Raw genomic sequence first — 16,859 nt, 5'->3', positions numbered from 1 at the left:
GGGAGGCTTCATAGCCTCAGATCTCCTTTCAAAATTCCATTTTATTTATTTCCGCCCATTTTTTTCTCGTTTAGGGCAAAAGCATTCTTTTACTTGGGGACCATACGCCGCTTTTCATGGAATGGCACTACTGTGTCACATTGAGGGTTCCATGATAACCGCCGTATGAACACATCTGCGGATGTTTCTAAATTCAAAATTTCACTATTTTCGTGTTAAATGTTGAATTCTGCTTAAGCCGGTGCTAGGGGGCGTGGACGGTAACTTGCACTTTCCAATACCGTCCATGAACAGGCTCAATCAAACCGAGCCTGCAACATTTTCAATTTTGTTGTGTTGGACTTTCTTTAGGGATTCTGTTTTTCTCTATTTTATGTCTACATGATACTGCTCCATCACTGCACTGCTCATTGATCAATTGCTTACGTCACGTTTTTCATTAAAAAATCTCATTTACGGTTTGTTTTCACAGAAGACTTTGGTAACCATCGGTCGAAGGCTGGTCCAAGCCCACGGTATCTAACTTGCACTAAATGACCCTTCCCTGATTTTTTAGTCCTAAGTACCTTTTCAATTTCCCATTCATTTAAGTTTTCGAGATTCTTCCGCACGCGTTGCAGTTCCGGTTCGTAAAACGTTGAATCTATTGGCTTTTCTTCCAGATCCATGAGATAGTATACCGGCAAGTTATCACGGTAAACCCGCCCACGAATGCGGTAAATTTGTGAAGTGAATTTTTGCGTGTAAGATCTTTCAAACGTTCGCTTGGCCAAACTGATTCTGATCAGGTCCCCGACTTTGTACTTAAACAATCGCACTTTTCGCCGCCTTCCATTTTTTCCAACACTTGCATTTTCTACGTACATAAGGTTCCATAGTTTTGCTTGGTTAGATTGTGTTACCTCGGCTGGACTAAGTCCAAATAGAGAAGAATGCACGCGGTGATTGTAACTGTGCACGAGCTTTTCAAGCACGGGAACGTATGAGAATGACCTATTCTCATAACACCACTTGTATATAGCGCCTTTTATTGTCTGGTTAAAACGCTCAACCGGTTGACATTTCAAGGCTGATGCGCTAAAATACTGTTTAATCCCTAAGCTCCTTAAAAGTTCGGCCACTGGCTTGCACCGGAATTCCGTGCCCATGTCCGATCTACACCGATCGGGTTTTGGACCTGACGTAAGAATCATTTTTAGGGCACTGGCCACCTCAGGACCAGTCTTAGACCGCAGAGGTCGCACAAAAGCATACCTGCTAAACACATCTATCACAGTGAGAAGATATCTGGTTCCCTTGTTGAGCCGGAAGCGCCTCATTTTTGTCATGTCACATAAATCCATGTCATATTGCACATGAACACCACTCACTCTTATTTTGTTTCTCTCAAATCGCCTGTGAACTCTTCTAGTCGTGCTGTATGTATCTTGCGATTCTAAAAAGTCTGCTATCTCTTTATTTGTGAGTTTAAACTTTCCCTCCCTGTCAGTTTCTCTTTTCAGCCGCTGTTTTCCGCCAAAACTTGCCGGATGAGAAGGATCGGTGTATATACGCTTAAGATACTCCAGTTTAGTTTCTTTCTCTGTCTGCCTCATTCTTTTCTCTCTGACAACGACAGATTGTTGCCTAGCATGCGCTTACTGTACTTCAGTCCTGGCGCCGGAAGGACACAGCCAATAGCAGAAGCTAAGAGTGCAATCCAAAGTTCATTATTAGGCCCGTCTGGGAGAATAGAGAGATTCACTGCTGCAACAATTATGATTAAGTAAATGGCAACTATCTGTGCAAGATATGTTACTCGATTTTTTGGGATCCTTTGAGCGGACACCAAGCAATTAACACTAGATTTACTACTACTACCCAGATATGAAACCTCCTCAACAGGCTGCTTCGCAGTAAGCGGCCTAGCAAAGTCACTGTCTTCAATACTGAGTGAAAGATCTTCTTCAATCTCGCCACCTTCGCTGAGATAAATATTAAATTTGTTTTCATCAGTAGTAGAAGCAGCAGCAGCAGCAGCAGCAGTGGCCATGTTTATGATTACTGTACCGATTTAGTATATATTACACTTTAAGTAATATTTATGATTACTGTACCGATTTAGTATATTACACTTTAAGTAATACCTTAATCAATAATTCAATATGCAATCTAATTGTTTAATTTCTCAATACACTATTGACATTACATTCATTCATTCATTGCGCTTCATTGTAATCATTAATGATGATGTCACCAATTTTCAACAAAAGAACCATTGTCCCAGGTGATTAGCATTATCATCAAATTACAAAAGAACCATTGTCCCAGGTGATTAGCATTATCATTCATTTTCAAAAGAACCATTGTCTCGGGTGATTAGCATTATCATTTAGTTTCAAAAGAACCATTGTCTCAGAAGATTAGCATTATCATTAAGTTTCAAAAGAACCATTGTCTCAGGAGATTAGCATTATCTACTTATCTCGGATTAATTCGGATTAATTATATCATAATCTTGTCTCAATTTCAAAAGAACCATTGTCTCTGGGGATTAGGATTATCTACTTATCTCGGATTAATGACGTCACTAATCTCGGATTATCTTATCTTCCATATTCCAAATTCCACTTTTTCAAATTCCGAAAAATCAAACTCATAATGTATATACTATTATAACATCTTAAAGTTTTTTGTAACCATCTTGTGACAGAAATTGATTGACATGATAGAGTGAAAATTACTTGCAAGACCTGGAATGCCAGAAAATTGATAAACAACAAGGTAATCAAAAAATGGTGGCATTTAATACGTATAGTCTTCAAAGATCATCAACAGCATTATACATGGCAAGTAACTAAATCATAGATAAAGAGTCATGTTAAGTAAGCTGGGGAACCATCGCTTCAACTTCGTCGAAAAAAGCTATCACTTCAATATGCAACTAGAATTTCATCAAATAGCAAAAATCCAGCCAAAAATAAAACAAACCAAAGGAAATTAAACTATTAGGCCTCCGTTTAAAAGATGATCTAGATAAACTTAAAATTAATCCTGTCAGTATCCTTCAAAATGACGATGAGGATGTTCCACCTTGGAATTATAATTCCCCTGAAATAAATATTAACCTTTCAAATATAAAAAAGACATCAAATTCACATGAACATTTCAAAGAGAAGTTTCTAGCAATTAAGGAAGAACATGAAAATTTTATACATGTTTATACGGACGGTTCAAAGGAGGGTTGCAAAGTAGGTGCGGCTGTGTATGAAAATGATTTTACATCTAGTATGAGGTTACCAGATAATGCATCAATTTTTACTTCTGAAGCAAAAGCTATAGATTTAGCATTGTCATACATAGAACAGCATGCTACCCATGATAAATTTGTGATATTTTCTGACTCGCTTTCTGTTTTAATATCCATTAAAAATAAAAAATCTGACAATATCATGATAAAGAAACTTCTTTTGTGATTTCATGATATACTTAAAATAAAATCTGTTAAATTATATTGGATTCCAAATCATGTAGGTATACAAGGAAATGAAAAAGTAGATGCTTTAGCTTAACAAGCTTTAAATTTTCAAAAAACTGACTTATTGTTACCTGCTTGTGATTTTAGAACGGCTATAAATAAACTCGTTTCATCTGAATGGAAAGCAAATTGGGACAATGCCGTCTTTAATAAACTTCATGATATAAACCCATCTCTTGATGTGTCACCATCTCTGTCTTTGTCAAACCGCCATGATCAATCAGTTCTTCTTCGATGCCGAATTGGACACACTAAAGTTACCCATTCTTATCTCCTCACGAATGACAATGCCCTTTCTGTGTAGGCTGTAATGAAAATTTTTACTGTCAAGCATTTTCTTCTGGAATGTCATGATTTTTCACAGGCCCTAACAGATTTTATAATGTAAACTCACTCAAAGAACTCTTTAATATAATTCCATCAAAAAACATCGTCGATTATTTGAAAGAGATAAACTTGTATTCAAAGATTTGATTGGCTCTTTTTTTATTTTTATTTACAACGTTTTACATAACAGTTTAAGCCTATTTTAGCATTCGGCACGATATGGCCATTTATGTGTTGACGTGCCGTAAAATCCAAACAAACAAAAGTAACATTTTAAGTTTCAGTTACTATCATGCATGTCAATCAATTCGTTTTATGTATAAACGATTAAACGATTTAATATGTAACAATGTTGCAACATTTAAATCAACATTTAAAACAAAACGTTAATGAAACCAGAAACAAAAGATGGAACTAAAATCATTTTGATTGTAAATAATTGTAAACAATTAAATAAAGACAGGATTCAAAAAAAATATTTTTAAAGTGCAATGTTAGTATGAAATTGTACATCATGGAACATTTATTTATGTAAATAATAACAATCGTAAAAAAGTATCAGAATGTATAAACTGAGATTCGAAGATCATCCCGTATCGGGATTAATGTAGAACCATTAATATTTGTTATGATTACAAATGTATTACATCTGTACATAAAACATTAATTGGACATGAATATTTAAGTGAGTAATGGGTAACATTTGGTCATAAATGTCTCTTAAAATATGCTTTATCAATAACAATTGTTTGAAGACATAACAAATGCGGCATTAAATCTCCCATTATGAGAATGCACTGCTTTCATTTTGCAATTACCTAATACAAAAACATGCGTCATTCATTATTAGTATGTGCGTGCTCGACAAGAGGTCATGGAAAAAAAGAGTTGATAGACCAATAAGAACGTTTAAACATCTAAACAAGTTGTTATATTGCAACTAAGGTTAGGAATAAAACACCTTCTTTGATTTATATTCCTTGGAATTATTTCTAATATAAGACTATGATTGAAGTGGCATTTTCACGTAACTCATAAACAATTCCAAAATTATTCTGGTACTTTTAATTGAAAAGAGAGAAAACAGTATATTTTATACTTAATGCAATTTTATATTTTATCTGAAACATTCTTATTGTTAATTTTTGGTAAATGTCCATAATCATTCGATAATCAAGTTCTATATGTCTTGACAACAAAAAAGGGCATAATGTCACTTTAATTCAATAAAAATATTTTTACTAGAAGGGTTTTTGTCACAAAAACATATGTCTCCCAAAACTATGTATCCCTAGAATTATGTTGGGAATCCCGACAGTACTTTGACCTGTGAAAGCCGGACAAGATTTTTTGTGCACAGCTAGGGAGGGTACTGATCACTCCTTTAAAAGTTGGTTGAAATCCCACCAGTGGTTTGACCTGTGAAGGCCGGACAAGATTTTTATATTTTTAGCTCTAGCGGGCATTTGTTGTAGCAAAGCAGAATATGCCAGCGATGTGCACAACAAGGGATGGTACTTAACACTCCTGTAAATCACACCAGTTATTTGACATGTGAAGACCGGAAAAGATTTTTTTCCATTTTTTGCTCTGGTGGCCATTTTGTGAAGCAAAGCGGGACGTGCCGGCGATGTGCACAACTAGGGATGGAAATGATGTCTCCTGTAAAGTTTGTTTTTTGAAATCATATTTAGTAGTTTGACATGTGAAGACCGGACAAGCCTTATGCGGACAGACAACTGGACAGACGAACAGACGGCGAAGAAAAAACAATATTTCGCCCAAACATTTTGGGGGACATAAATAGTACTAATATTAAATGAAGTGGTTTCGTACAATCCGATTTAGTCGAACATAGACACATTAATGTTATTTTATTAGCATATTTTATCATACATTTTCAATAACTTACTTTTATGAATTAACAAAACAGGGTGACACAAAACATATGTTGCGTGTTATGTTAAGTTGTTTTTTAATTGTATTACGTTACGATTTTTAGGTTTTGTTCGTATATAAATAAAAACAAAATCTGCAGTTAACTTATGTACGATCAACATTTTCTTAGCACGCAACGAACAGTAGTTATTTTGAATAATGCATAAAACATCCCATCCCTCTTCATACCGATTATGAAAACAGTTCAAAAGTTTAAGGGAAGACAAATTATGTGTCTTGTGTTTCCAAATTATCTCATTTACAAACATAGAATACACAAATCTGACAGTGATTTAAACTTACATTCAACCTGACACTATATTAAGAGTTCGTCTTGAGCCATAGCTAGGAGAAGAATTCGTCAATGTAAGCCCCTGTCATGACAGCCATATGTTTCAAATTTAAATTCAAATACTCCACTTAGGTAATTATATTTATGTACGAGTGCAGTAGGACAAATAGGCGTTTAATAAAAATCAAACAACCTACTGTTAACGTTAAATTTATAGATACCTAAGATTACCAAATACAAAGGGAAATAACATAAGCCCTCCTCTTTAGGGTACCTCTACGTGGTGAGGAGGAGTAACATATGTCCGTAATGGGGGTGCGCTGTTGTGCGCCTGTATGACGGACATATGGCCAACACCCTGACTGCCTGTTTGCCGTGGGCAGCGTCCCGTAACCTAGAAAAGAGGGTCCTGGTAGTTGAGGGATACCCAGGGATCTCCAGTACTCCCAACACACTGCTTTGGCCTCTGATTTAGGGTAGACGGGTGGCCAAGCGAGCCCGGCTTTTTGGTCAATCGGCTGGTCTTGCCTTGCCCTTGGATATATATTTCTAAATCAATTGCACATTTCATTGAACTAACACGGTCCCAAAATGAAAACAATTCAAAGCACATATTTTGATCCCTAATTGTGATTCTAGTATACCTTTCAATTCCTACTAAAACTGTAATTATGGGTGCCGTTATTTTACAACAATCTTTCACATTTGCATTATAAATACCGTATAACATATCCAAGAAGGCGGTGGCTAATGGGCTAATTGTGTAAATTGTAATTATTTACAATCTATACGAGTATATCTCTCTGGTAGCCTTGTTGTGCGGAGACTGGATATCTGTCTCCATCGCACATCCCCATCTTGGAGTCCGAGGTGGCTGGGGAACCCGGGAGACGAATTTTTCATATCTTTATCATGGATTCCCAAACCAAAAAACGAAAATCGCAAGAAGATTCAATTTGTAACATTTCAGTTGATGGAAGTTTTCCCCGTTTTCTGATAATTAAATCAAATAGCTCAAAATCACTAACTGAACTTAGCCCTTTCATTATAGAAAAACAACTCTCAGCTTGAATTGGTACGCCTAAATCTGTCAAGAAACTCCGCAATGGTGGACTCTTGATAGAAGTAGAGCGAAAGCAACAAGCAAAAAATATTTTGAAAAGCACAACCTTCTTCAATATCGATTCAACTGCCGCGCCTCACCAGTCTCTGAACTCCAGCAAGGGCGTTATCAAATGTGCTGACCTTGCTGAAATGGCAGAGAATGATATTGCTGAAGAGTTAAAATCGCAGCAAGTTTCAAATATCTAGCGCATTTATTCTACAAGAGATGGTAATAGAGTGCCAACGAATAGCCTTAAAGTTACATTCTCTACACCCATTCTACCATCATCGATTCGAGTAGGTTACCTTAAAGTTCGCGTTGTGGTTTACATCCCAAACCCAATGCAATGTTACAAATGCTTCAAATTTGGTCACCATGAATCAAATTGTGCAAGGCAGACTATTTCCCGCAGATGCAGTTCAAACCATGACAAAAATGAGACTTGTAATGTCCCTGTTAAATGTGCCAACTGTGGAGGAGAGCATTACGCCACCTCCCGGTCATGCCCCTTTTGGTTAAAGGAAAAAGAAATTCTACGTCAGAAGTATACGCAAAATATTTCCTTTCAAGATGCACGAAAGCTTGTTGAATCACAAGGACCAAAACAACTGTCGTATTCAGCTGCAGTTACAAAGTCTGTTAAGATGGTTGACTCTGCAGTACAGGTCAACTTATGTCAATGCCCCCCAATTAAGTTACCATTACCTTCAAAGCATACAGCTTCACAAAGTAAGCAGTCTACCTCTGTGCAGACTCAGTTACCATTACAGTCTTCTCCAAAGAAGCAAACCGCAAACATTCAAATAGCATCTTCTGAGAAAGTTATTCAAAAACAATCGCCTAAAGAGCGAATTGTCATCACAGATCGGTTGAAAAAAGCAATGCGGAACCCGATCAACACAGAAAATCGGTTCGATCCACTTCACGACACCCAATTGATGGAGGATGAGGATCTTTACCTAAACATTCGAGAGAATGATAAATAATCAGTTAGTTTGGTATCTAGAAAATAATGGAATTATTACTAATTTTCAGTCAGGTTTTCGTAAACAGCGTAGTACAAACGATCATCTTGTACGACTTGAAACTTTTATAAAAGAAGCTTTTGTAAATAAACAACACATGGTATCAATTTTCTTTGATCTTGAGAAGGCTTACGATATTACTTGGACATATGGTATCCTAAAAGATCTAAAGGATGCTGGACTAAAAGGCAGACTTCCTCTTTTCATTTCTGGATTTTTAAACGATAGGCACTTTAAAGTAAGACTTGGTTCAACTTTTTCTGAGGATCACCAACAAGAACAAGGTGTTCCTCAAGGAAGCATACTTTCTGTTACACTTTTTGGCCTTAAAATAAACAATATTGCTAGCGCTCTTACACCAGGCATAGATTGTTCTCTATATGTAGATGATTTTCTTATCTGCTATCGATCGAAAAGTATGAGAACAATTGAAAGGCAACTTCAACAAAATTTAGATAAAATCCAAAAGTGGGCAATAGAAAATGGTTTTAAATTTTCAAAGTCAAAAACTCAATGTGATCATTTTTGTCGATTGCGGAAACACCATAATGACCCTGAACTTTACAAATCTGGTTCTAAAATTCCAGTAGTTGATGAAGCTAAGTTTTTAGGAATTACATTTGACAAAAAACTTTCTTTTATACCACATATTAAACATTTGAAAACTAAATGCCTTAAAGTTTTAAATTTACATAAGGTTTTATCATGTACAAATTGGGGATCAAATTCTTCCACATTACTGAAATTATACGTCTTATCCGATCAAAATTAGATTATGGTTCTGCAGTATATGGTTCTGCAAAAAAATCATATCTTCACATGCTAGATACCATACATCACCAGGGTTTACGGTTAGCTTTAGGTGCATTTCGCACCTCACCTGTAGAAAGTCTTTATGCGGAAGCTGGGGAACCATTGCTTCAACTTCGTCGAAAAAAGCTATCACTTCAATATGCAACTAGAATTTCATCAAATAGCAAATATCCAGCCAAAAATATTATTTTCAAACCAAGTTATATTGAAAAATTTGTTAACAAACCAAAGGAAATTAAACCATTAGGCCTTCGTTTAAAAGATGATAGATAAACTTAAAATTAATCCTGTCAGTATCCTTCAAAATGACGATGAGGATGTTCCACCTTGGACTTATAATTCCCCTGAAATAAATATTAACCTTTCAAATATAAAAAAGTCATCAAATTCACATGAACATTTCAAAGGGAAGTTTCTAGCAATTAAGGAAGAACATGAAAATTTTATACATATTTATACGGACGGTTCAAAAGAAGGTTGCAAAGTAGGTGCGGCTGTGTTTGAAAATAATTTTACATCTAGTATGAGGTTACCAGATAATGCATCAATTTTTACTGCTGAAGCAAAATCTATCGATTTAGCATTGTCATACATAGCACAGCATACCCACGATAAATTTGTGATATTTTCTGACTCGCTTTCTGTTTTAATATGCATTAAAATAAAAAAAAACTGACAATATCATGGTAAAGAAACTTCTTTTACGATTTCATGATATACTAAAAATAAAATCTGTGGTATCTTTTATCAAATTTGCTCATATTAATTTGATTTGCCCCTTTTATAGACCCTATAGCGCTAAAAATAGGAAAACCTTAAGACATCTTCTTCTACAGAACTAATGGATAGATGATCACCAAACTTTGTCTGTACCATTCCTTGGTAGTCTTTAATCAAGTTTGTTTATACTCATTTGATTGGCCCCTTTAAGGGGCCGCTCAAGCTAAAAATAGAAATACCTTTAAACGCCTATATCTAGAGAACTAATTGATGGGTGATCACTAACCTTTGTCTGTAATATTCTTGGGTAGCCTTTCATCAAATTTGCTCATATTAATTTGATTAGCCCCTTTTAGGGGTCTCTAGAGCTAAAAATAAAAAAAAACAAACTTTAAACGTCTTCTTCTATTGAACTTTTGGATTAATGATCACCAAATTTTGTCTGTAGCATTCTTAGGTAGTCTTTTATCAAGTTTGATCACATGAATTTGATTGGCACCATTTAGGGGCCACTAGAGCTAAAAATAGAAATACCTTTAAATGTCTATTTCTAGAGACGATCACCAAACTTTGAAGCATTATTATTGCGATACTGTGATTATGATCCACTTATCAGTTAAGAATCGATTGAAAAAATAATCTTACTGCTTATTAAATCTTTTTCAAATTTACTTTTTCAGAATGATACCAATGTATATGCATTTGAAGACCTTGATGAACTGACAACCACTTCTCATAATTTTGTCAAAAATATCAATAGTTGTTTTGGTTTACAAGCAACAGAGTAGTAGCAGGCAACATTAAGGGTTCACTGTGTAAACCTCTGTACTACCTACTGAAAATATAACCGGTATACAGAACCAAAGAGAATAAGAGAGTTCATTCTGTTACAATTGAATAAAGGGCCAATGACCATCTATTAAACAAAAGAAAATAACAAAAGAAATAGCAGCTTATCCAATCTAGGTCGCATGTTATGTTTCAGTCAAAAAACTTGTCCTGACTTCTCAAAAACCTTAATGGAATTATCAATACCATGGCCAGTTTTGCATGTTGTCAGCATTTTCTAGTTCATTGATTTTGTAATGATATTTATATTTAAAAAGTTGTCCATACTACATCTCTTTTAAATTTGTATACATGTAGAAAGACATATGCTATCCATAAACTGAAAATAATTGTATATAAATAGTGATAATTGTATATTTTTATATGAGTGTAACAAGTATAAAAATATGAATATATATGTTTGATGATTTAACAAGGAACTTATGGTTTTTACTGCTAATTGTAGAATGATGAGAGTGATGAAATCCATGACGATAGTTTGGAGGATCCTCACTTAGCTACAATCCGGCTGGCGATGTAAGTTATTAATGGAAATTTCATCTGTATAAAATTGCTGGTCAGTTCATTCTGTATAAATGTGTACTGGATTTGGACCACTTAACTAGAACTAATGGATATTTGAATCACCTTATTGTGAGGAAGCTTTCCAGCTAGCTCACCGAACGTCGGTGGTTCTTCTATGGTGCCCATTTGTGCCTGAAATAATGCACTGAAGGGCATCCACCAGTAAAGCTGGAACGTCACCATATGACCTACAATGTGTCCGTGTTACGAAAAATCTTAAATAATCTAAACTAAACTTGATTCACCTGATACTTTTTAATATTTCATATTCAACATCTCAGTTGGACAGTGTAATAAACAAAATATATAGTGTTAACTCATATACAAAAACCTGTGCATGTAAGTCCTACATCAATTTTCTTAATCATTATGCTGAAATGTTCATTAAATGAAATAGAAAATGAAATGGTTATCCCAAAAGCGTGATTGGCAGGATTACCTGCCCTTGATAATATGTATTGATACATTTCACAAGTAAATATCTTTGACCCTTTTTGTAACGAAATCATTTAAAAAGGAATTAAGACAACAAAAGACTTGGGGTATTTTTTCTTTGATTAACACATTCTATAAAGTTACTCAACTTTCTTGTTAAAAATGTACCCAAAGCTAAATGTTTACTAAGAAATGCATTCAAGTTATAGTAACATAATGGAACTTGTTTTCCAAGTTTTAAATAGAAATACTAGACTTTTAAATCTAACAAGTGTAGTAGATACATGTACACCTCATAGACAGGCCAGAAAGTGAATAATTAAATGAATAATTCCCTTGTGTTTAAGCCCTATTGAATTAAGTCAGTGAATATGATTTACACATGCACAGTAAATTGTCATTGCTCTTTTATGATTTGAGTTTAATTCTATTTTAAAGTCCATTTCAGCCAGTGAATACTACACGCAGTGGATATAATTTTTTCAGCCAGTGAATATGATACTACACGCAATGGATATAATTTTTTATGATTTGTTCGGTTGACTACTATCTGTACCAATTCTTTGTTCTTATTTTTAGATCATACAATAATACAAAATACCACTTATGAAACATTGAAAAGAAATGAAATTATTTCAATGTTGTGAATTTTACAATCTCATCCATGTGATAGAATGTTCAAAAATCTCTTTAATTAATAAGGTCTATTAAAATTTAGAGGAGATAATGAAAAACATTTGGCAAATGAAAATACTAGGGTATTTCCCCCCAATAATGCAGCTTATGCAGCTATTGCTTGCTTACATTAATACTGATAAATTTTCATTTTAGGATGAGAGTGCAGAAATGTTGTCAGGAAGCCCACCAGATACTGTTTTAGATCGCAGTGGCAGGTCATTGATGAACAAAGTAATTATATTTGTTTTTTGTGTTAAATACGTAAAAAATACAGAAATAAAATATTAATACAATTTATATCAGACATATGAAATTGGAATATATTATCCTAGAATTTCATTTTTTGAAATAAGTCTGAAATATTAATGCTTAAAGGGACTCAACTAATGTATTTTGACGTGCAGGAATGGAAGTATTTTTTACCACAGGAACAAAAAAAGAAAAGCTAAGAACTGTAAAAAAATAGATTTTCAATTCAATTCTGAATAAACTTCTTTGTTATCCTTTGCAGATTTGTCTATTTTAAGTGTTTAACGTGATTTTTAGGTATTTGTACCTCAGTGGAGTTCCTTTAACTTAATATAACTGAATGTTAATTCTCTACTTATCAGCATATTCAGAACTTATTTGGCAGTATATGCTATATTAATTACAGGCTTTTATCATGGAGAAAATTGAAACATGGCAACCAATGCAGCCAACAGATGAACCTGATGCGACAGTTTCATTACCTGTTGTAAGATATAATATTCATGTATACAAGTTAATTTTTTCATAGATGAAAATATAAGTCACTTTTTTACTGGCTTTGGTGTTGGAATTATTTGTTTCTCTTAATACTCTATCACATATTGCAAATTAAAGAATATTAAATAATATTTATTCTGTTTTGAGAAATTATGCTAATTATGTATACATCTGAGAAGTGAGAAAAATTGTAGTATAGACAGACTGCTGAACAAAATGCACTTAACGTATATAAGACCTCCAACAGCTTCATGAAATTAGCAAAAATAAATGTTATTCAGGTTTATTCATTGATAATAATAACAATACAATGCAATTATTATTTTTTGAATATTAAACAAAATCAGGAACAGGGTTTAAATGGATAATTTGGATGTTTATAACAAAGGAATTGATCTTTGTTTTTTGTTGAGTTTGCACTTGGCTTCAGTTATCATGAAACAATGCTTTTCAGATAAATATATGTGAAGATTCACTGAAGACAGTTATGGCAGGAAGACCAGAAAAGGTTACCCCAGAGAATGGTAAGGCAGGAAATGTAATAGGCATCACCGAAGTGGAAGTAACAACAGAGAGCAAAGAAAACAACATGGAAGAGGATAGTAAAAAAACCGTAAGAAATAACAATTTTTCACTGATTTTCGGATTGCATCAGGCATTTCTCAACAACAGACATGTTTGGCTTTTTACATCATGTTGATGTATAAGAGAACTTTCAAGTGTATTTATGCTCATTTTAAGCATGTCTATTTTGAAGAAAAAGTCAAACTAACATGATCACTGTGTTGTTGTCTTTGTGCAAAAACTTTAGTGTAGCCCATTATTCAAACATTTGAAAATGTATCAAGCAGGACTTGCTCTTTATGGCACGATGCAATTTTATAACAAGGAGCCTCATTCTCAAAGCTATATAAATGTCCCCTGTTTAATTTTTTTAATTAGTTATTGATAGTCAATGCCTTTAACAGTCGAGAGCATTTACACCGCATGCTATGCCCTTGTTTCATTGTCAAATTGAGATGAAGTTACTTTATTTCAAAAGAATGATTGCTATTATGGTGATCGACCAAACAGTTGATATTGGAAAATGTTTGGAATGAAATATAAAAAGGCAACCTCACTCATTTTATAAACTGAAAATTACAGATTAATTCCATTTATACAAGTTACCATGGGCCATACAAATTATTTATTGGAAGTAAATTGAAAAATTTAAAGGAATCATACCAGGATGTAAATTTATTTTTAATTTCACTTCTTCACACAATATATTAACTAGGATGGACATGTGACTATAACAAAATGACTGTTTTAATGTATGTAGATTAGTATATGTAATTGTACTATTACTTTATTACAGGATGATAACAGAAATGAAAGGAGGATAAGAAGAAGGACAAAGGTATGAACTATTAATTTTATAGACTTTATGGAAGGAAAATGCTGTTACAATATTACTTTATGATATTAATTAGCAATTTCAAAGCGAGATTTTTTTTTATGAAATCTTACTCTGTAACTGGCATGAAAATCATGTATTATGTATGGTAAATTATCAGCAAGCTTTGTTTTGGGTGTATATATATGAAAGCCAGAGAACAAAGTCTTTGTCATCTTTTATACAATCCAGCCCCGATGATTTGAACTGCCTTGGGACTGAAAATTTATTTTGAATAATTGATTGGTACAGTATTAATATAGTGACAGGCAACAACTACTCAACTTTGACAATACACAATTTTTTGCAAAACTTCTGTTAACAACACACATGTGTCCATAATCAATCTAGAAAAAAAAATAACAATAAGAAAAGTGAAAAGATTAACTATATAGGTATTCAAGACATAATTACATGCATTTTATTCCAAATTTTATAGCTCATAGAGCATGTTTGCGAACATATACATTAAAAAAAGTTCAGATATATGATATAGAATTTTAATCTTAATTGTGGTTGATCATTTATACAAGCAATATATGGATATCTTTGCTAGCGTTAACATAATGCACTTATTGATTTATATATACAAGGTATTGTTTGCTTGTTTGTTTTTCAATTATTTGATTAAAATCATTAATTTGAACACTTTAAACCATACAACTACTAAAACTGAAATCACTTGCATACAATTAATATTTGGTAAATAAACTTAAATGAAGAGCAAATAACAGGAGGACTGTCGAAATATTGAACAGCATCAGTCTGGTTTTGAATAATAGATGTGAAATCTTTAATAGTTGTGTTATTGGTATCAGAATTGTACTTTATGAGGGTTTCGGATTTCGCATTTCAAATTAAACTTTGTTAATTGATATATACAAACAGATGTGAAAGCCTATTTTCTTCGAACAATGCCCGGTATTGTAATAAAGGGTAGTTGAATAAACGGGGTCAGATTATAAATTATTTGGGGTCTTGTTTGGTAATATTGTCCATGCAAGTGAAATATGCGATATCGTTTACTGCTTTTCATTTATTATAATACATTTTAATATGGCACAGGCATTGATAGTTAAAGGATCATTGCATTTAAATAATATATTTCATTGTTGCAGTCTTCATCATTTGCTGTTGAAGAAAAGGTTTTGCCAGTGTTCAAGTATGCAGGGAAAGATGGTCCAACCAAGTGGCACGAAGCAACCATACAAAACTCCATACTAAATAGTACATTTCGTTTCTATAATGATATGTAGACATGTCAAATAAAATGTACACCTGGATCTAGAATGAACCTTTTAAAATGGATAAAGTACATAAAAAATTAATTATACAAATAGATTGCATTATAAAGATTGTGCACGTAATGTTATTTTATTTATTGTTTAGACATATGATAGAATGATTATATTGGCAAAAACTTAGATTACTCAAAAAAAAATATTAAATTATTTTCATATACCTTTCAACACGGATAGATGCCAACATGGAGATAATCACACTTTATTTTGATCTTATGTAGGGAACTGCTGCAAATTTAGTAGAAATATTGCCAAAATGGTTATGCACTTGAAATTTTGTAAGAGAAATGTGCAATCATATTTTATTTCATTTTCAGGATTGCGATATAGTGTCAAATTTGATGATGGAATTGTAAGGATAGTGAAAAGAAGTGAGATACAGTCAACATAAAATATAGTAAGGATTTGTGTGATGTGAAATATTTGAGCAGACTGATTTATTTTCCCATATCTTTATATTAATAAGGAGTGCTATCAGATAAAGGTGTATTGTGCCACAATTCTGTTAATTTTTTGTACCACCCCACCCTTTGAAGGTGTTGCTTTCCAAAGTGATCAGCTTCCTATTTCAGGAAAGGGGAAAGAATAGTCCTTTCAAAATCTTACCGTGCATCCTCTTTTTTTCAGACATCAAATTTTTACCACCCAGCTTATTTATAACATCTTTCATTTAATACTTTGAATAATAGGAAACAAAAAAATATGACCAAATTACATCCTTCCCTCCTTTGACGTATACAACTAATTTATCTCTGCTTGCTCAAAATATCACTCAAAGTGACACTGTGAGCTTTTGTGATTGGTTTTTCTGGAGAATTGTTTTATTCAGATGAGCGATTGGAGGGTCATTATGGCCCTCTTGAAATCATAATTGCTAAGTAAATTTTAGAAGTTACTCCTTAAAAGTAAATTTTTCGTGTAATTACTTTAGAGTATATTTGGGTATCAATTGTTATTCAAAAGTTCTATTTATGAACATTGTAAGAGTCAAGAGAACAAAAAATGTTTTAATTAGTAATTTTTTTTCCCATTTTTTTTATTTTGTTAAAATGTTTGAATTGCCGAAATTTTAAGCAGCATGCCTCCAGATTCATGTTAATTTTCATGAAA

The 16,859-nt window shown here is 33.3% G+C and overlaps 2 protein-coding genes across 2 annotated transcripts; one reads left to right on the top strand and one right to left on the bottom strand.

Annotated features, from left to right (window-relative positions):
• Nucleotides 1–449: 449 nt before the first annotated feature.
• Nucleotides 450–1,595, bottom strand: LOC132716081 (uncharacterized). The gene has a single exon (XM_060699238.1). It carries the CDS (start codon nucleotides 1,593–1,595, stop codon nucleotides 450–452), a length of 1,146 nt encoding a protein of 381 aa, XP_060555221.1.
• Nucleotides 1,596–9,854: 8,259 nt separating this feature from the next.
• Nucleotides 9,855–16,518, top strand: LOC132716082 (uncharacterized). The gene is made up of 7 exons (XM_060699239.1): nucleotides 9,855–11,102; nucleotides 12,417–12,494; nucleotides 12,919–12,999; nucleotides 13,465–13,623; nucleotides 14,371–14,412; nucleotides 15,567–15,675; nucleotides 16,067–16,518. Exons 2-7 carry the CDS (start codon nucleotides 12,432–12,434, stop codon nucleotides 16,138–16,140), a joined length of 528 nt encoding a protein of 175 aa, XP_060555222.1. The 5' UTR covers nucleotides 9,855–11,102; nucleotides 12,417–12,431; the 3' UTR covers nucleotides 16,141–16,518.
• The last annotated feature ends 341 nt before the right edge of the window (nucleotides 16,519–16,859 follow it).

This window comes from Ruditapes philippinarum, unplaced genomic scaffold, assembly GCF_026571515.1.
Source record: "Ruditapes philippinarum isolate M1 unplaced genomic scaffold, ASM2657151v2 ctg5006_1_1_1_1, whole genome shotgun sequence".
Taxonomy (NCBI): Eukaryota; Metazoa; Mollusca; class Bivalvia; order Venerida; family Veneridae; genus Ruditapes; species Ruditapes philippinarum.
This window is presented reverse-complemented; position numbering and strand designations above follow the sequence as displayed.

Bases quoted from the DNA above. Each gene is read 5' to 3' on its own strand.
- LOC132716081 (XM_060699238.1), bottom strand. From the start codon at position 1,595: ATGAGGCAGACAGAGAAAGAAACTAAACTGGAGTATCTTAAGCGTATA.
- LOC132716082 (XM_060699239.1), top strand. From the start codon at position 12,432: ATGTTGTCAGGAAGCCCACCAGATACTGTTTTAGATCGCAGTGGCAGG. The intron at 12,495-12,918 runs GTAATTATATTT...TATTAATTACAG, and splicing joins GCAGGTCATTGATGAACAAA to GCTTTTATCATGGAGAAAAT. The intron at 13,000-13,464 runs GTAAGATATAAT...AATGCTTTTCAG, and splicing joins CGACAGTTTCATTACCTGTT to ATAAATATATGTGAAGATTC.